The following is a 20,586-nucleotide window of genomic DNA, read 5'->3' on the forward strand; positions in this document are numbered from 1 at the left end:
TTTGTCTATGAAGTCAACTAAGCAGCCTTTGTTCGAAAGACAATCGACAAACAATGTACCTACCCTGTAAAGTAAATTTGTGTCCTTGTCCCGAGGTGGTACAGGTCTTTTCAGACACCTCCAATGGAGGTGAGTTGAATGTGGCATTTTAAACACATACCAGCCCTTCTGCCACTCTTAAATTTCTGGCAGTACTGGGAACCGAACATGAGCCTCTTACGACTGCGTCTAATGGCACCTGCCCTGTGATAACTTCCAGCACATGGATGCATGAAATTCATATCCTTGTATTCATTAAGGGGGCTGAGAAGAGCTTTATCTAAGCTAATAATGTAAACCTGTATATTTTCACTATATTTTCATTTTTTTCCCCCCTCATCTGTGTTATATCTGATCCAAAAAAAATTTGGGTGGTGGTGGTGGTGGTGGTGGTGGTGGTGGTATGTTCATATCCTGACTTTCTTTAACTTTCTGTCTTCGATATTTTGCTCTGTTATTAGACTTGAACACTAAGTCGCTTGTAAGTAGGTATCAGGCTTTCAGCTCCACACAATTCATCAGCATGATTTATCTTTACACTTATTCAGTCCAGAGATCTGTGTGCTGCGCCAAGGTTTCTCATCCATTGGTCTTTGTTTCCTCCTTTTCATTGCCAGTCAGTCTGCTTGATGCCAATCTGCAGCAGATCCATCACTCTACTTCTTCCACAGCCTACCCAGAGTCGTCCTTCCACGAAGAATGAAATCCATCACTGTAACGGACCATCAACCGTTGCTCATCCATGTAACATGTCCAGCCCACTTGAGTTGTCCGTTTCGTACCAGGCCCACAATGTTCTTATCATTGTAGAGAAAAGATAAGCAGTTTGTTGAGAACTTGCTTCCATGTGTTTCATGCTGTCAGATCTTGAACAGGGGCCGATGACCTTTGATGTTAGGCCCCTTTAAACAACAGGCATCATCATCAGATCTTGAACATTCTCAATAGTCTTTTTGACTTGAGTTGGCCAGTTTCCAGCTTCCTTCATAAGCATGGCTCCCAGGTATTTGAAATCACAAACTCTCCTATATAATTTGTTCTTGACTCAAATCGGCTGTAACCCTCTTCCCATGCCTACTTGTCTCTTGTTCTGCAAAAGGTACTCTGTCGTAGCCTCATTGACGAGCAGGCCAAACTTATTCGCCATGGTCTCCAGCATCTTGCACGTGTGTATTAGCTCCTCCTGAAATTTAAACAGTAGAGCTAAATCTTCAGCAGAGACAAGGTGCGTGATGGTCTGTCTTCTGATATTGATGCAGTTGGAAGTTGTCATAGAACGTTTTATGCATGAACTTCTCAACTGCAAGATTGAATAGAACAGAGTAGTCTGTTGCCTTATCTCAATCCTAGATTGGTTGCATAGTTGTGCTTCTTCTTAAAACCGTAATCGCCACCATTGTCAATCCTGTGATTATACCAGAACTCATGGTCATACGGTTCCTGAGCTCCAACTTAACCCTTTATCCTGGTCAGACAGACTTGCACGAGATTGGCCATCTTTCTGGCTACTCCCAGCTCGCTGAGGCATTTGAACAGGCTCTCTCTGTTTATATTACGCTTCTTGAAGTCTACAAAGAACACGTGCATATCTTTGATGTTTTTAATTTTCTGAGTCAGCTGCCGTAGAACGAAAGTGTGAACCACTGTGGATCGACCAGCTTGAAAACCGCCTTGATACTTGCCATATATGTATCTGCGTTGCGTTGTATTGTCAAGGAGATAGTTACTCAGGCTCTTAACAGCTGTTAAGCAGAGCGATTCCAGGCTAGTTATCACAGTTCATTTTATATAATTTCCAGTGAATCGGGCATGTCAGCAGTTTTTCACTCTTCTGGGATTTTCTCTGAGGTCCAGCTCGGTTCGATTCATTGTTGCAATCTCTCATGGAGCCTATTGCCTACCTCCTAGATGAGCTCAGCTGGAATTTCATCTTCTTGAGGACTCTTGTTCTTCAGCATTTTGACCTATTTCTTGGTCTCTTCCAGATTTGGTGTGGGTACTCGGAATCCGCTGAGGCTGATGGCTGAAACTTGAACAACTTATGGTGTCTCTTAATAATTTAGGATGTTACAGAAGTGTTCTTTCCACTTCTCAGCATTGTCATAGTTATCTACCGTATTTCTCCAAATCCAAGACTACCCCACTTTTTGCTTCAAAAAAAATTAAAGCAGACTTAAAAAGTGCTTTGTAAAATCATAGTTTTACTTATATCAATTTTAATTTGAGAAATAAAATACACACAAGTATCATTAAATCCTACCTACTTTTGCAAGTTATGAATCTCATTCCGTATTGACGGTTATCACTTTACAAAAGAAAATATTTATAAAATCCTCCTATCAATACAAGTCATCTGTTAGATGAACCAAAGTCTATACATGTTTAAGCCTAATCTCAAGGCCATCTTCAGTAGTAAAACAATGATTACATAATATACAAACTACAAATCGTAATGATGTGAAGTGACAGTGATCATGATTAGTGAGTTAAAAACACATTGAGGTACAAAGTCCTCTCGTCTAATAGATCTTGCTGACTGTTAAATAAAAACACTATGCTGAGGAGACCGACAAGGTCATCTCCATTCGAGACGACAACTTTTAGTTACAAGTAAGTCATATGAGTTTTCTTTTCGTACATCATTTTTAATTTGTTCTTCATCCACTCATATATTCCTTTTTTCTCATTACAGATGTTATACACGTTTTATTCGTAGTATTGACGGTCTCACTACACTCCTCAGCATAGTGTTTTTATTTAACAGTCAGCAAGATCTATTAGACGAGAGGACTTTGTACCTCAATGTGTTTTTAACTCGCTAATCATGATCACTGTCACTTCACATCATTACGATTTGTAGTTTGTATATTATGTAATTGTTTTACTACTGAAGATGGCCTTGAGATTAGGCTGAAACATGTATAGACTTTGTTTCATCTAACAGATGACTTGACTTGTATTGATAGGAGGATTTTATAAATATTTTCTTTTGTAAAGTAAAAAAAAGTCCTACCTACTTCCCTAATCATTTTCATCAGAGGTACTGGTATTTCATACTGCCTTTGAAAGCTCAGGTAATTCCTCTTCGCGAGCCTGCAGTCATGTCACATCTCGTTATGGCCATTCCGACCTTGCATTTCTCGCGCACATACCTCACAATTTCGTGTTCAACTTCTGTAAAGCTTCCTTGCTGTAGGCCACTGAATGCATTTTTTGTACATTATGCATTTTTTAAAAGTTATCTTGGCTTTACGCTAATGCCGAACGTTGGCTTTAGTTATGCCTATTTTCTTGCAGCTACACAATTATTGTGCATTTCTACATGTTTAATAACCATCAACTTTAAATTGGCATCATAATATCGACGAGAACCCGTTGAAAATTTGCCGGCAATACCTGTTCCATGTGTTTCTACAATGAGACGATCCATCGCAAAAAATATTTCTGTCTATAAAACGGTTACTTTTACCAAGTGTTAAGTTCAGTAGATGCGTTACCAGGTGATTTGGCCATGCAGTTAGAGGCGCGTGGCTGTGAGCTTGCATCCGGGAGATAGTGGGTTTGAATCTCACTGCTGACAGCCCTGAGGATGGTTTTCTGTGGTTTCCCATTTTCACACCAGTCAAATGCTGGGGCTTTACCTTAATTAAGTCCACGGCCGCTTCCTTCCAACTCCTAGGCCTTTCCTATCCCATCGTCGCCATAAGACCTATCTGTGTCGGTGGGACGTAAAGCCACTACCAAGAAGTTGTTTCTAGTTGTGGTTTGATGAAGTCGGCTGTTAGCTCAGACATAACCACTACTATACTCCACCCATCATGCTGTTTTCACATGTTTCTCAGCTCTTCATTCTGGGCTCAGTAGTCAATATGGTTAATTGATTTTTCGTCTGGATACACCCATGTCGCCTTGTGAATGTCTTTGAAATGCCAAAACTGATTCACAGCATGCTATTGTCGTTGTTCAACTGGTGTAAGCTGTTTCCTCCTACTGTTGACTGGAACACTTGCTCCCTCCATACTTCGGCATCCATGTCGCCATTGAGAACTCAGCTGTGTCCAAAAGTGAGATACTGCATAATATTGAAAGAGTTACAAATAAGTCTTGCAACTCTTTAAAATGTTTAACCTGTACACATATATAATGATGATGATGATGATTATTAATTTGTGGTTTGACTATAAAAATGACTGCTTTACTTGTTTTAGGTACTGTGTAAAGACTTTTACGGGGCATCGAGAGTGGGTACGTATGGTGAGGGTATACCACGACGGGTCGCTAATAGCGTCGTGCTCAAACGATCAGACGGTGCGTGTGTGGATGACGGCCAGCAAGGAGTGTAAAGTGGAGCTACGAGATCACGACCATGTGGTGGAGTGTGTTGCCTGGGCGCCAGAGAGTGCCAGCTCGGCCATTAATGAGGCAGCTGGTGCCGACAACAAGAAGGGAGCACATGCTGGCCCCTTCCTCGCTTCTGGATCCCGAGACAAGACTATAAAGGTAAAATGGCTTATTCAGTTTTGTAAATATATAATAAGAACTATATCATTGCCATAAGACCTATCTTTGTCAGTGCAACGTAAAACAACTTGTAAAGAAAAAAAAACTTACTGAATAATTCTTTTAAATGTAATGTAAAATCATTCTGTGTTAAGAGACTATTTGCAAGTCGTAAGTAGAGTTGAGAAATTAGCATCAATTATTTCTGTTTATAGCAAAAATGTTAGTAAATTAGTTTGTTTTTTAAATCCAAACTTGGCCAACTATAGACCATATACAACTTAAGTATTTTTTCCTTCCTCCTCTTCCCAGAACCTCTTCATTCTTTCACATGTGAAACTGGATATAATCAGTTTGGGCCTATGTTTGAAGGTTTCTCTTCAAATATTGTGATGTCAGCTTTGCTTTCTTAACTCCTTTCTGTTGATCACATCTCCTGTTCGTACAATTTCGTGAACATCTCTCTTGACCTCTTCCACCCACTTCGTTTTAGCCTTCAGTCCTACGTTGTACTTTTAAGATCTTCGTCATCAGTCGGTTCTCGTCCATTCTCACTAATGTCCATAGAATTTCAACCTGTGTTTCCTCATAGACACAGATATTTTCAGTCTATCTGTCTTCCATGTCTTATCAGTATTTCTCAGTGGTCCCAAAATATTTCTCAAGGTTTTCTTTCTCTCTTTTATATTTTCTGCAGTTCCCCTTTCTTATTCCATGTTAGACACTCCAAGGAATACAGAGCCTCTGGTTTTACTATTGTGCTGTAGTGTCTGATTTTAGCCTTGTAGGATATTGCTCTCCAGGTGTACCTGTTCTGAGTTACTCTTTTGGCTCATTCCAGTGCTCTAGCTCTTGCCGTATTTGCCTCTTTATCCATTCTATTTGGTTGTATCGATTCCCCTCGATATTTGAACTTCTCAGTTCTTTTGAGTTTCATATTTCACTTCCATGCCTCTCTTCCCTTGGTGTCTGTGTTCCATATACTCTTGTCTTCTCATAAGAGACTTTGACTGGTTTTCTCAGTGATTTCATGATAATTATCTACCATTTTGTTGACATCTCAGTTATTGCCTAAGATGCCAGTAGCAAAAGCTAAACGTTTAACATCCAGGTTCTGCCGTTTCCTCCCAAGGTGTATTCCCTTTATGTATTTCACTTCCAAAACTTTCTCCCAGGTTTTCATGATTTTCTCCAGGAAGATTTTGAAGTTAATCATTGATAGGCCATATCCTTTTCAGATCCTTGTCTTTATCTTAAAAGGACCTGAGATTTCTCTAAAGAACATGACTTTCGAATGGTGTCCCTCAGGGTTTGATTTATTATTCCTCTCGTTTTCCTGTCAGTCCTGAACTCTCTCGATTGTTGAATAAAGTCAGTCAGTCAATAGAGTAGTATGCCTTCCTGAAGTTAACAAATATTACCAGTGTTCTGTTGCAATTTCTGCGATGGTGCAGGTTTCACCTGGTGCTTGGTTGTTTTTAAGCTTGATCTCCTCTAGACTTGGTGGCTTGGAATCCTGATTCTGGTGGTAGAAGTTCTAAGTATCCAATTTTCCATGGGTTCTTTGCTATTTAGGAGGGCTTTGAAACAGTTGGCCAAAAGCTCACAGATTTCCTTGTCATTCGTTGCTGGTAAAACTCTTGAGTGCTGTTCTTCCTAAACTCTTGTTTTAACTTCTCCACTCTATTTCTTTAATAGTTTCTCTCTTTGGATATTACGATTTTGACTGCTGCTTTTTCTTCTTCCCCGAAAACTTCCCATTTCTCCTTGGTCTTGGAGTGCTACCTCTTTCAGGCTTGTAGTCTTCTCTCAAGAGTTTTGTTCCACTTTTCATTCCACCATCTGTTTCAATTTTCTTGACTGGTTTCCCAGACCTTTATCAACTTTGGTCATTGACTCTGATTTCTTCCCAGCTGTTCATTTTATAGCATAAATTATTCGAAGAAATAGCTTTTATTAGCTATAACGTGTTTTGTTATTTTATTTGAGAGGAGTAAATGATATTGCCTAACCAATATTAATATGTTAACTAGATGTAAACTAGAGGAGTAAATGATATTACCTAACCAATATTAATATGTTAACTAGATGTGTATTAGTTTCAATATCGTTGTAAAAAAAAAAATAGCATGGCAGAAAAAGTTATTTATGGCACTAATGCTTGGAGTTTAGTTCATAGATTTGAATTAAGAGGTACCATATTTACTCGCTTATGACACCCAATCCCCTATAATGCCCCTTTCCTCACTTAATTTTTGTCCCATACATACATACATACATACATACATACATACATACATACATACAATTATAGACTGTTATGCCTTTCAGCATTCAGTCTGCAAGCCATTGTGAATTTAATAACATCGCCACAATCCTTGATTTGCAACTAGTGTTGTGGCCTCATTTAGTTCTATACCTCTTATCTTTAAATCATTAGAAACCGAGTGTAACCATCATCGTCTTGGTCTCCCTCTACTTCTCTTACCCTCCATAGCAGAGTCCATTATTCTCCTAGGTAACCTATCCTCCACCATTCGCCTCACATGACCACACCACCGAAGCCTGTTTATGCGTACAGCTTCATCCATCGAGTTCATTCCTAAATTAGCCTTTATTTCCTCATTCTGAATACCCTCCTGCCATTGTTCCCACCTGTTTGTACCAGCAATCATTCTTGCTACTTTCATGTCTGTTACTTCTAACTTATGTATAAGATACCCTGAGTCCACCCAGCTTTCGCTTCCGTAAAGCAAAGTTGGTCTGAAAACAGACTGATGTAAAGATAGTTTCATCTGGGAGCTGACTTCCGTCTTACAGAATACTACCGAACGCAACTGCAAGCACTGCATTAGCTTTACTACACCTTGATTCAGTCTCACTATATTACCATCCTGGGAGAACACACAACCTAAATACCTGAAATTATCGACCTGTTCTAGCTTTGTATCACGAATCTGACATTCAAATCTGTTGAATTTCTTACCTGCTGACACCAATTTAGTCTTCCGAGAGCCTAATTTTCATACCATACTCATTACACCTATTTTCAAGTTCCAAGATATTAGACTGCAGGCTTTCCTCACAGTCTGCCATTAAGACCAAGTCGTCAGCATAGGCCAAACTGCTTACTACATTTCCACCTAACTGAATCCCTCCCTGCCATTTTATACCTTTCAGCAGATGATCCATGTAAACTACGAACAGCAAAGGTGAAAGATTACAGCCTTGTCTAACCCCTGTAACTACCCTGAACCAAGAACTCATTCTACCATCAATTCTCACTGAAGCCCAATTGTCAACGTAAATGCCTTTGATTGATTTTAATAATCTACCTTTAATTCCATAGTTCCCCAGTATAGTGAACATCTTTTCCCTCGGTACCCTGTCATATGCCTTCTCTAGCTCTACGAAACATAAACACAACGGCCTATTCCTCTCGTAGCATTTTTTCAATTACCTGGCGCATACTGAAAATCGGATCCTGACAGCCGCTCTGTGGTCTGAAACTACACTGTTTTTCATTCAACTTCCTCTCAACGACTGATCGCACCCTCCGTTCCAAGATGCCAGTAAATACTTTGCCTGGTATACTAATCAATGAGATACCTCGATAGTTGTTGCAATCCTTCCTGTTCCTTTGCTTATAGGTAGGTGCAATTACTGCTTTTGTCCAATCCGAAGGTACTTTACCAACACTCCACGCTAATTTTACTACTCTATGAAGCCATTTCATCCCTGCCTTCCCACTGTACTTCAACATTTCAGGTCTTATTTCATCTATTCCTGCTGCCTTATGACAATGGAGTTTATTTACCATCCTTTCCACTTCCTCAAGCGTAATTTCACCATCATTTTCCTCCTCCCCATGAGCTTGGCTATTCGCAACACCACCAGTATGATTTCCTTTTACATTGAGATGATGTTCAAAATATTTCCTCCACCTCTCCAGTGATTCCCTGGGATCTGTTACGAGTTCACCTGAATTGCTCAAAACACTGTTCATTTCCTTTTTCCCTCCCTTCCGAAGATTCTTTATTACTGTCCAGAAAGGTTTCCCTGCTGCTTGACCTAGCCTTTCCAGGTTATTACCAAAATCTTCCCACGACTTCCTTTTGGATTCAACAACTATTTGTTTCGCTCTGTTTCTTTAAAAGCATATGTTCATTCAGGGTTCTTTTGATCTGAGATGTGAAGTTGTTTTCGAATGCTGTTCAGTTGAAATTTTTTTATTGCATTTTGCACTCTTGTCGCACACTTGGCAGTACAGTACATCACCCTCACTTGTATAGTCACTATTGCTTGATATCCACGGTTTATTTAAAAAAGACCTAGAACTCTTATCTTTAGGCATTTTTACATTTTCATTTCGTAAATACACTGCAGTAGATGAAGAGCAAGTAAACAGATAAACGCACTTGTTTAAGCAAACCTTGGGAGGCTACTGTAAGGAGGAAGGAATGTCAGAAAGAAGGAAATAGCTGTTGTGAAAAGGATCAATGCCTGTATACCTGCTCGTATTGCGACACTGAAAGCATTTTTCTTCATCAGGGAAGGCTTCTCGTGTTGCCAAGGGATGTACAACATATAGAGTTCATTAGATTTTCATTTCGTTCAGAAATCTGAGATAATCGATCACACATAAGAGAAAAATATACCTGTATATGTACTAACGTTCAAAATGTGCATTTGCATATGCATTTTTAAATAATCCGGGCCAGGCTGAGAGGCTCAGACAGTTATGTGGCTGAAGATGTTGATAATATACGAAACATGTACCACTTTTGACCATTAAAAATTGCCTTAAGCAATCATTGTATCGACTAGGTGGAAAATAAATACTTAATTGTGAATCAGACAGTTAAGGCGCTGGCCTTCTGACACCAACTTGGCAGGTTTGGTCCTGGCTCAGTCCGGTGGTATTTGAAGGTGCTCAGATACGTCAGCCTCGTGTCGGTAGATTTACTGGCACGTAAAAGAACTCCTGTGGGACTAAATTCCGGCACCTCGGCGTCTCCAAAAACTGTAAAAGAGTAGTTAGTGGGTCGTAAAACAAATAACATTATTAAATAATCCGGGCCCTATTAATCAGCTAAGAGCTGACTTCATGATACTTGCCAGCCATGTTTAATGTAAAGAATGAAATGCCTACTTTTGTTCACATTTAAATGTGAAATGATTATGCATTGTGGTTTGCTGAAAATGTAGTTCATCATCTTAATATCCACTTACTATATTAATTTACTATAGTGGAACTGTAACATTATGAAGAGGTGGAATGAAAAGTTGTCTAAAAGAATCATTGCTTATATCCTGGTTGCAATACTTTTTTTTTTTTTTTTGCCTCTCTTCATATACAATCTTTTGCTGGACCGTGTTTGCCTTCTATCCAAGCCTGCTGACATAGTGTGATGACATTTTAAACAATGGCAACTGGGATACGTAACACTAACCCGAGTTGAGATGTTCTTTACTGTAAAGTTACAGAGCGCTGTATCTTCTTAAATATGGGTCAATTCTTAGAAATTGCATCCATTTTCTCCTGCCTGCACCAAATATATTTTATGCTTAACTTTTGATGTGATGTTACATTTCTGATGTTTTTTCATACCACTGCACAATTTGCTGGAGAAAATCACAAAATCTCTTTACATACAGTCGAAACTGCTTAATTTTTCGTTCGTGAGACCTCTTTCAGACGGCGTGGGTTCGACATGCTTCAGTGTTTAGCCCCCAGTCCACCTAGGCCTAAACTAAGAACAAATTGTTCAAATAGAATCTTTCAAATGATGCATAGATGGGGAGTAACAGCGCGCGGGAGAAATGTTTCAGCGGGCAGCCCATGGCGAGTTGCGGTCCCACACCCACAGTTACCTGTTAATGGACATCAGGTTTTATACAGGTCATCCATCATACACGGTGGATCGGCCATACTTGCAACATGAGTTCTGCGACCTATATCAGAACCCGATAGTATCGATAAGGAAGTAGAAATGGATTTAGACTATAAACAAAAATAGATCCGTTCTCACCCATTTGACGTATTTATTTCTCATTTTGAATTTAAAAGTTATTCATGTGGGGGTTTTTTTTTTTTCTTTTCCTATGTGATTAAAGCAGTTATGGAACCCGAAATAGACATTGAGAACTTAATAACTTTTGACGGAAATACCAGTGGTCCCTTGTTTCGGAAAGCGTGATATCATTTAGACCCGTTATTGAGAGAGTATCCTCTAAATTGTACTCATCTCCTCTAACGAAATGTGAAGGACATAGTATACGTGAACTATTTTTTATTTTCTTAAATGTAGAAGGTAAACGGAGACTATGATGGACCATATTTATTACCCACACTGAAAAGAGTAACCACACCCGGGCGATTGGAGTGGGACATCGATGATGATGATGATGATGATGATGATGATGATGATGATGATGATGATGACTGTAAAGAGTGTTGAAAAGGATCTGCTGGAAAGCCGGGGTGTTTTGCATTACTCGATCCGTTGTGCGTGTAAGAGTCAGCAGAAGCAGGGGAACCCGCGCATACACATGGGGGCGTTTTACTCCCGTGCCATCTGAAAGAGGCCTGAGTGACTTGTGTACATAAATCAGGCCTACTGTACTTACATGTGAAACAATGTACATACATTAGGCCTATTGTTCTTACATATACAGCTGATGTGTTGGTGCTTAATTTAACGTTCGTAAAATAATTGTGTAACAACGTACATAAATTAGGCCTACTGTTCTTATGCAAAGTGGTTTGCAGGACATTCAGTTATGGAGAAGAAGAAAGCTGGACAGTTTATAGATGATGAAAAATAAAAGTTTATTGAGACTGTAGATGCTAAACCACACATGAAACGTGTGCAAATCGCCCAGATGTTGGACTTCCTGTTACAACTTTAAAGATAATTGTTAGCGACGTGTATAGTTCGCGTTTCTAAGAATGGTTTTTCTTGAAGTTTTATTATGTTGGTGTTCTTAAAATGTATTATTTCTTTATTTCATTTGTTCTTTGTTTTCATCATATTTATTTTTACGTTCAAACCTAACCTTAAATTTAACAGCGAAATTGTTTTTCATTTTTTTGTACGTTCCCTCTTCATGACATTTTTTCAGTCCCCAAAAAAAAAGTCTTAACCAGTTTTGACTTATCAAGTTTAACACTGATAATCTAGATGTTGTGACATTGGGGCCGATGACCTTCGATGTTAGGCCCCTTTAAACAACAAGCATCATCATCGTAAATGACATTGTAAATAACTACATAAGAATGTTGTCTGTTAGCTATTGATCTAGTGAATAACTTTGTTTTAATGGGAAATAAGTTCATGGGCATACAATTAATATCTATAACATTATTTATGTGATATGTATTAGTATAAATCTTGATACTGAATTTGTGATTGAAATTTAGACCTTGTCAGTTGGTGTCTTGACGACTTAACCAAGGTATACATGGTATAAATCTTGTCCAATGAATGTGGGGTGTTTGAAATAAAGTCTCATTCCTGTAGTTCTGACTCCACATAGGTCTGGAGATCCTGCAACTACAATCACAGTATCAACTGTCACATAAAACTAAATTATTTCTTCTCATTGCATCATTAGTACATGCATTTATAGACTTCCTGGTTTCCTGTTTTCACATCAGGCAGACGCTGAGGTTGTACCTTAATTAAGGTACCTTCTCAATTGTAGCCCTTCCCATCCTCATATCATTACATCATTTAACCTTCTGTGTGTTAGTGAGACATTAAACCGGGGACTTAATAGTTCCAGGATATTCAAAAGTGACAACTACTTGTTGCAAGCTATTAGCCATTATAACACTCATCGAGGGAGTAACATTGTTGATGATTTACTTTTCAACCCTGTCCTCACCCTATGCCACCCTATATTGTTTAAGAAATGGTCTACCCAAGATGGAATTCTGGGTTTCTTTCAGGCTGTGCAAATATGCACATTGAAAAATGTGTCATTTGTTCCATTTCCTATTGCAGTTTTCATAACCATATCAGTCATCGGGGAGAAAATTTCTTTCCACTCAAAATGATAGCTACATTTGTGGCTCTGTGATTAACTGGTTAGCACGCTAGCCTTAGATCCAAGTTGTCCCAGATTCGATTTTTCCTGGTTTTGAGGATTTTAACCTTCATTTGTTATTTTCTCTGGTTCGTACTTTCTTCAGCTATAGATTTCGTCCTAGGAAGGCCCTATCCTTACAGACACAGGCCTCTGCAGATATCGCACACCATTATTATTATTATTATTATTATTATTATTATTATTATTATTATTATTGTTATTGTTATTATTATTATTATTATTATTATTATTGGTATTATTATTATTATTATTATTATTATTATTATTATTATTATTATTATTATTATTATTATTATTATTATTATTGCATTTTGCAAAGCTAATTTTTAAAAGATGGTGTGTGCCATCATCTAATTTTATTATTTACTGTTACTTCAGAAACTTTTCTGCCTTTTCCTCTCATAGTCTTGGTTGCAACAAAGAATAACAACATACCCATTCAGTCTTGTGATAGTATAGTCTATAGAAGTTTATGTATACAGTAGAACCTTGGTAATTTGATCTAATTGAGGGAAGAGCTATCTCGAATTACTAATATTTGGCTTTCACGGGAATAAGAGCGAATCGAATGGTAATGTGTGAATAAATGTTTAATGCATACAAAAGAGGTTTAAGGATGCAGTATATAACTTTGTTAGATATAGGCCCTCAGGATTTTTGAAAGAAACACAAAGCTAAATTGTAAACAAATTGTCCAATCCATTTGGTTTAAAGTAGCCTCGTTTTGGAGCTGCAGTGTCACTGCACCTTGCAGGAAGCTTCCCCTTGTTATTTGAAGTAACGTAAGGCTGCGTCTAGCCCTGCTAAACCCTCGCTGGGAGTCGTCACTGGTACAGTCTCTTCAGGCACTTCATCATTATCTTCAGCGGGTTCGCTCAGCATTTTAACTATTAAAACAAGGTGAGGATTGATATACTGGCATATGTACTACTGTTTGCAATAACAATCAGCCGGCTACTGATTTTCGCGACCTCAATTAATGAAGAAATGAACGAAGAAACATAGTCCAGGCTCTTCTAAAATCAGCATAAAGATGCCTGTTAATGTATAGTAATAGTTTGGGGTAGGTTTCTGAACATACTAGTGAGAAATGTATAAACAAGATTTTCTGTATTTTGTAAAAGCTTTATTTTCTTAAGACCTGCTCAAATTACATTGAAAGTTGAATTGCCAGGGCTGTACTGTAGATATTGCTACTAATTACATGCTCATGACTAAGCAGAATCTAACAATCTGCCATCACTATTAAAATAGGGCCTGATAGTGCAAGTGACATGTAATGACATGTAACATCTCATTACTTAGTGTCTCACCTTCTTCAGCTTCAGTAGCCTGAATTAACAAAAGAGGCTGAATCTTGGAAGATCTGGACCCGTGAATATGTTTGGATATGATAAATGACTTGCCTGTTTTAGAAGTAAGATAAGAGCATTTTTGCTTCCTTTCAGTGTAGTTGTAATTATGTTGTGGAATTACCTCAAACTGTCTTGTTTGTTTGCAAAGGTGTGGGACGTTGGTACTGGGATGTGCCTGTTTACTCTAGTGGGTCATGACAACTGGGTACGAGGCGTGGTGTTCCACCCCGGCGGAAAGTACCTGGTGAGTGCCAGTGACGACAAGACACTGCGAGTGTGGGACATACGCAACAAGCGATGCCTCAAGATCGTTGAGGCTCATCAGCATTTTTGTACTTCAGTCGGTGAGTATTTATCTGTAACGAAATAAAGACTTGAGGAAAGAAAAGGAACTCTAGGTATAACAGAGATGGTTTTTGTAGCCTGGTGTTTTATTTCTAGTCCAGGAAAATAGTCTATTATGTCTCAGAGGAGTAATATTTAAGAATAGTTTTTAATTACCCAAAAAAAAAAAAAGTAATGTTCAGGAACAAACAAGGGACAAATCAAGTCGTATACAGAAGACTTGTAGAAGCAAGCTTATCAAACTGGAATGAATCCCACACATCTGAAGCAACAGGTAATTATGAATAGTAGTAGTCTGAGGACCATACCTTGGGGTACACCTGTTGTAATATCACTCCAGTTTGATTGTATTTTGTATTTTCTTGAAAGTATGTTGTTTACCTTCAGCCTCTAAAGTAAGATTCACCAGGCTGAGGGGCTCAGGCAGTCGAGGCATTTACCTTCTGACCCCAAATTGGCAGGTTGGATCCTGGCTCAGTCTGGTTGTATTTGAAGCCGTGTGTTAGTTGATTTACTGGCATGTAAAAGAACTTCCACAGAATTAAATTCCGGCACCTTGGCGTCTCCGAAAACGGTAAAAGTAGATAGTGGGGCAGAAAGCCATAACATTATCAGTAAAATGAGATTCAGACCCTTTAAAGTCAATGTCTTTTGTACCATAATTAATTTTTATAATAATTCTTAGCATATACAGTTAGATGCTTTGGATGTTATATATTAAGTATGCTATGGAGTGTCCTAAAGTTTCTGTTAAAAGAACTAATATTCACAATAAAGTTAGTGATAACCAGACTGTATCCCATGTGCAAATGCATTGAGAATTTGAAACAGGTGACAAAGTTTTAACATTATAAAATATTGGCGCTTCACAAAATAATGACAGTGGGTTGTAGTGATTATGTACTAGTTTACATTTCTTATTGTGTGTTCCAGTATTAAAAATCTTGTTTCCTTATTGAGTACAGTGAAAACTCGTTAGTGCGTTCCTCATTAACACGATTTCCTGCTTAGATCGTCATAAATTCGAAGTCCCTATTCTCATCGTATTAAATCTATATAAAAATACCTCACTTATCACATCACTAATTTTCGCTGTTACTGCTTAGTATGATTACATTTTTCCTAGCCCTGAAAATGTCATTTTGTCATCCCTTGTGGAAGGAACGCGATTTCCAACTCGAGTAAGAGCCCTCGCCGCAGTTGCGTGATAACTAGAAAAGGCCTTGAATTCTTAATCTTCACAGGATAAATTGCATCTTCGGGGAGCAAGCCATTAGTCTCAGAAATGCTTAGTTTTGCTTGACGGTTAGCAGTGAAACTGCAGAATAACACAATAATCCTGTTTGCGCTTGTATTTCACATTCCATTCAGAAGTTAGAAATTGTATTTCGTGTTTAGGTGCACAGTGATACGTAGAGAATAGCGCGCGATAGCCTACATCTGGAACATGAACGTTGAAGTTGATCAGCTTGGTGCATATTTGTCTTTTTATAGCCTAATTATGGATACAGATAAGTCGTAAAATTCCCTACTAAAGAAAACAAAATTAAAGTCTGTCGGCAAGTTGACTGACATCTACATCTTTAAGCGCACAGAGGTGGCAAGAATCTGAAACTTGCACCTTCCAGTTCGGGCTCGATCACTCGAATCTGACTTGGTCAGTCGAAGTTTTTTAAATTCAAAACTGTGGCTGAAGTCATTCTGTTGCAGTCGTCACATGGCCGTGCATAACCTCCAATTCATTGTCTAAGTGTGTGATGAGAGAGATAATTTTGTAATAACCCACTGGTCTGAAATAAAAGGCTTCCACTAACATTTGTTTTAGGAAGAGTATGATCTGCAATAATACTTCAATATTTTTGTGGGCTCCAATCAGATGTTTTCATATTTGTTGTTTGGTGTTTTTAACACTTTTCAGTGCACTATTGTTATGTTAGAAGCCCTATCGGAGTAAGTTCTGATTCTTCTCATAGAGTTTTCACTGTACCCGTGGAAATGACATACAATCCCTTATGTCGGGAAAAAATTGTATTTAGTGCTTCAATATCCCTGTTGGATAGTTTTTGTTCATGTATTCAGTAGTGCGTTTTCTCCCTTAACACGTTCTTTTTTCTTGCCCATGTAGAAACGTCTTGATGAGGTTTCACTGTATTTAGAACAGCTTAAATCTTTCGTCACTAGTACTTTTCGTGAGTTGTATGTTCAGTAAAGTCTACAGTTTAGAAGTGTTTCATATTCTATTGCAATAAAATTACTGCTATGGAGAAAAACAAAGTAATCTTAATGTCCTTTTGTAAAAGGACTAATATTCAAAATGGAGAAGTTAGTGATAACTGGACCGAGCAAGTGACTTTGTGGTTTGGGTTATGTAGCTATCAGTTTGCATTCGGGAGAAAATGGGTTTGAACCCCACTGTCGGCAGCCCTGAAGATAGTTTACACTGGTTTCCCATTTTCACACCAGGCAAATGGTGGAGCTGTACCTAAAGGCCACAGTCGCTCTCTTCCTATTCGTAGCCCTTTCCTATCCCTATCTTGTGTCGGTGCAAAATAAAGCAGATTGTAAAAAGTGATAACTGGACTCTATCCCATATGCAATTGCATCTCCAGTACAAAAGAATGTAACAGTGTTGAAACTGGTTCACCTTCCTGTTAAAAAAAAAAAAAAAAAAAAAAAAGAAAACATCAAGACGTTAAAACATATTTTCGGTTTAAAAGGAAGTTCAACAAAGATTGGTTAGACCATTTTCAGAGGTGCAAATATTGTTAACAGATGCTGTCCTGTAGCATCAACAAGAAATGGGTCATGGGTTTCTCTGTGTGGTTGAAAAAGCAATCCTTAGTTTTGCATGACCAGAGGAAAATGCACCGTGAAAATGTATATCCACGGGTACAGTGAAAATTCTATGGGAAGAGAGTCTTCTTCTTCATCCATTCCCTTTTCCAGATTCTCTCTGGGTAGGGTAGTGTACCAAAGCCCTCCACGTTACTCGATCTTTCCACCATTCCTCTTCTAGTACTTCATTGCTGCCGATTCCTCTATTTGCAATACAGTCCACAACAGAGCTCCTTCATCTTATTCTAGGACATCCCCTAGGCCTCTTTCCAGTCTCTGTATACATGAATGTTCTCTTTGGTATTCTCTGTACTTGCATTTTCATCATATGTCCAAACCATTTTAGCTTTGTTATATCAGTCTCTTCTTGAAGTTCACACACTCCCACGTTTCTCCTTATTTCCTCATTTTGTGTTCTATCTCGTATTGTATTTCCCTGTATGCTCCTCAAGAACCTCATTTCAACTGCTTGTATCTTACGTTGGTTCCGCTTAGTCCAGGCTGCTGAAGCATAGGTCAGTATAGGTTTATAATAGGAGTATGAAACCTTCTTGCACTTCATTGGCACATCTTTGTTCCATACAATGTCTCTCACACACTGGTAGAAACTTGCAGACTGCTGTATTCTTAAATCAATTTCTCCATCCAAATTTCCATCCTGTGATATCACGCTGCCCAAATATTAAAAATGTTCACTACTTCAAGATGTTCATTTCCTATTTTTATCACTTCTCTGGATTTTCTATTACCTCTTGTCATGATCAAAGTCTTACTTTTCGCAGTACTAATCTTCATTCCAAAATTTCTTATCTCCTCATTCCATACATCAACTTATGTCTGTACTTCCTCTTCATTATCTCCCCAAACTATGTCATCAGCAAAGAGCATGGACTTTACTTGCTCGCCCATCATCTTCTCCTTGATATTATGTAGAATTCTATCCATGACAATAATGAAGAGTAAGGGAGACAATACACTTCCCTGTCTTAAGCCTGTCTCAACTCTGAACCATTCAGTTTGACCCATTTTGGTTCTAACACAGCTTTCGTAATTTTGATACAATGCTATTACCATCTGCATGGTTTCATTCCCAATCTGTGCCTCTGTCAATGTTTTTCATACCAAATTCCATGGTACACTCATATACCTTTCCAATATCTAGAAACATTACTACTATGTCCTTTCCATATTCCCAATACCTTTCCATTTGATGCAGTGTAAATATTGGGTCAAATGTGGACCTGCCTCTTCTGGAATCCATACTGGTGTTCTGCCGATTTTCCCTCTACTCTGTTTCTTATTCGTCTATCCAAGATACATTGATGACAAGTGTATGGGAAGAGAGTATTAACAAAATTTGTAGAGTAGCTACTGCCTTCAGACTTCAAACATTCATGCCCTGTTCATAGTATCAACTACAGCATTAACATTTCTGAAGCCATGCTGAGAAATCAGTATTTTATTGTTATATTCTAAGTAAGATAGCAAACAATGGTGACAATGATATTAATTAATGATATTGCATGTTTCAGATTTCCACAAGACTCACCCTTGTGTAATAACAGGCAGTGTAGATCAGACAGTGAAGGTGTGGGAATGTCGCTAACTTGGATGTTCTCCATCGCTGCCCCAACTACTCCTCCTCCTGCTGCTGTGTGGTGGAAGAAGCCAGTCACGCAGAGTAGCATCCATCATTGTGCATATACAGTTGTTACTCCTAATTTATATACAAAACCTTAATGATAAGAACTTTTTATTTTTTGCTTGTGGTTGAGTTGAGTCGATTCGTCCTCCCTCGACTCGGACAGTCGGTGGGGAGGCCACCTTACCTGTATAGTACCACCTCTCCTCCCCTACTTCCTAGAGGAAAGATAATTTGTTGCACAAAGTTTTGTGGCAGTTGTATTTCACCTACTGCTTCACTTATTATCAGGTTTTTAAGAGAACCTGGAAGGGAGCCAGCAAATGATTTACTAATCATGTTTCTTCCCGTTCTGTTTTGTTTCCAGTTGTCAGTTCTTGCACTTTTCTGTTACCTTCAACTCTTACCTTCTCCCTCCTTCTCTTTTCTGTCCCACCTTTTTATTTCTTCTAGTGCACTCCTTCAACACTAAACACATGTATATGACTGTACAAGTGCAGCTTTTAGACATCGTCTTCTTCCTGCGTACAGTGAAGTAGGTGTAGAAAATTCACTATTTATGTGGATTGAAAACTGAATTAGACACTTACGGAACAGTAATAAAACTTACGAACTGACTGGCTCATCAACATACTGCTGTTCTTTGTGATTCAACACTTTTGCTGGATCTCTTATGGTTTCTTCTTTAGCCTCAGTCCATATTGTAGTAGGTTTCTTGAGTCGCTGGTTTGTGTTGTCCCACAAAATACATTTTGAAACCTACTTATAAATTGCTGAAATTGTGTGGCGCCCTGTTGCAATTCTGTTTCGTATATTTAACGTCCTGTAGATTATCAATACTATGTACAAAAAAAAAAAGAAAGAAAAACAGAAGAAATAAGGAACTAAGCGGTTACAGTTGCTTCTTGTTTTAATTTTCATGGTACTTTCTTTTTCATTTTATTTTGACACTTTTACTATATTAGATTTTTATTTAATTTTGTGATATTTCCTAACCTTATATTTTGTAGCATAAAGAAATTAATGTGTTTTTTTTTTTTTCAAGTTACTATGTCAGTATTTATTTATTTCTTTCCACATGATGGCAATGGAAAAAGTAGAATAAAAGAACATTATATATACTTCTATTTGAAAGAAGATAGAATACTTATATAATTTTAAATTAAATATGAATTACGTGAAGCTATATAAATGCCAGATAGGAATTCAGTGTCCTATACGTTTCTACCATTGTTCGTCCTAATATGATGCCAATTTATTACTGAAGAAAGAGCGCGCGAGAGAGAATGGCACGTTTGTAGAACTGTTGTAACTATGTCTTGTGACTGAGATGATGACTATTATATTTAATACATTACAATACACACACCTCATGTCTTGTAATTTGTAGTAATTTTAACTGGAAATGCAGGGATTTTTTTTTCCTCCAGTGCTGTACATTTTCAGAAGTCACCTAATGCAGTGGAACTCGTAATTATAAGCTATACTCTTCTAGAAATACGGTAAATGTTTTTCGTAAAACTGTGTTCAGATGCTTTTGTTTTATTCCTCTTAATTTCCTTTCTGAATTAACATTTTTTAGACACTTATAAAAGAAAAAGCTTAGAATCTTCGTGTACTGTATTGTAGGTGCTTGAAAAAGAAATATAAGGTTGCTAATATTTACACATGCTTCTGCATTTTATGTCAGAACAGACTTTAACTAAAGATGCACTCATCATTGCTTTTGAAATCTTTGTAAGAAGAGCCCAGCTG

General features: G+C 38.0%; 1 protein-coding gene across 2 annotated transcripts in view; it reads left to right on the forward strand.

Moving 5' to 3' along the window:
* Nucleotides 1–20,251, forward strand: part of Lis-1 (LisH and WD40 domain-containing Lis-1) — a 252,082-nt gene extending 231,831 nt beyond the window's left edge. For both annotated transcript variants that reach the window (XM_067154626.2, XM_067154627.2), the window contains exons 7-9: nucleotides 4,248–4,539; nucleotides 14,158–14,353; nucleotides 18,722–20,251. In XM_067154626.2, the coding sequence (XP_067010727.1) occupies nucleotides 4,248–4,539; nucleotides 14,158–14,353; nucleotides 18,722–18,795 (562 nt within the window). In that variant the 3' untranslated portion in view covers nucleotides 18,796–20,251. The remainder of the gene's footprint in view (nucleotides 1–4,247; nucleotides 4,540–14,157; nucleotides 14,354–18,721) is intronic.
* Nucleotides 20,252–20,586: the final 335 nt, after the last annotated feature.

This window comes from Anabrus simplex, chromosome 10, assembly GCF_040414725.1.
Source record: "Anabrus simplex isolate iqAnaSimp1 chromosome 10, ASM4041472v1, whole genome shotgun sequence".
Classification (NCBI taxonomy): Eukaryota; Metazoa; Arthropoda; class Insecta; order Orthoptera; family Tettigoniidae; genus Anabrus; species Anabrus simplex.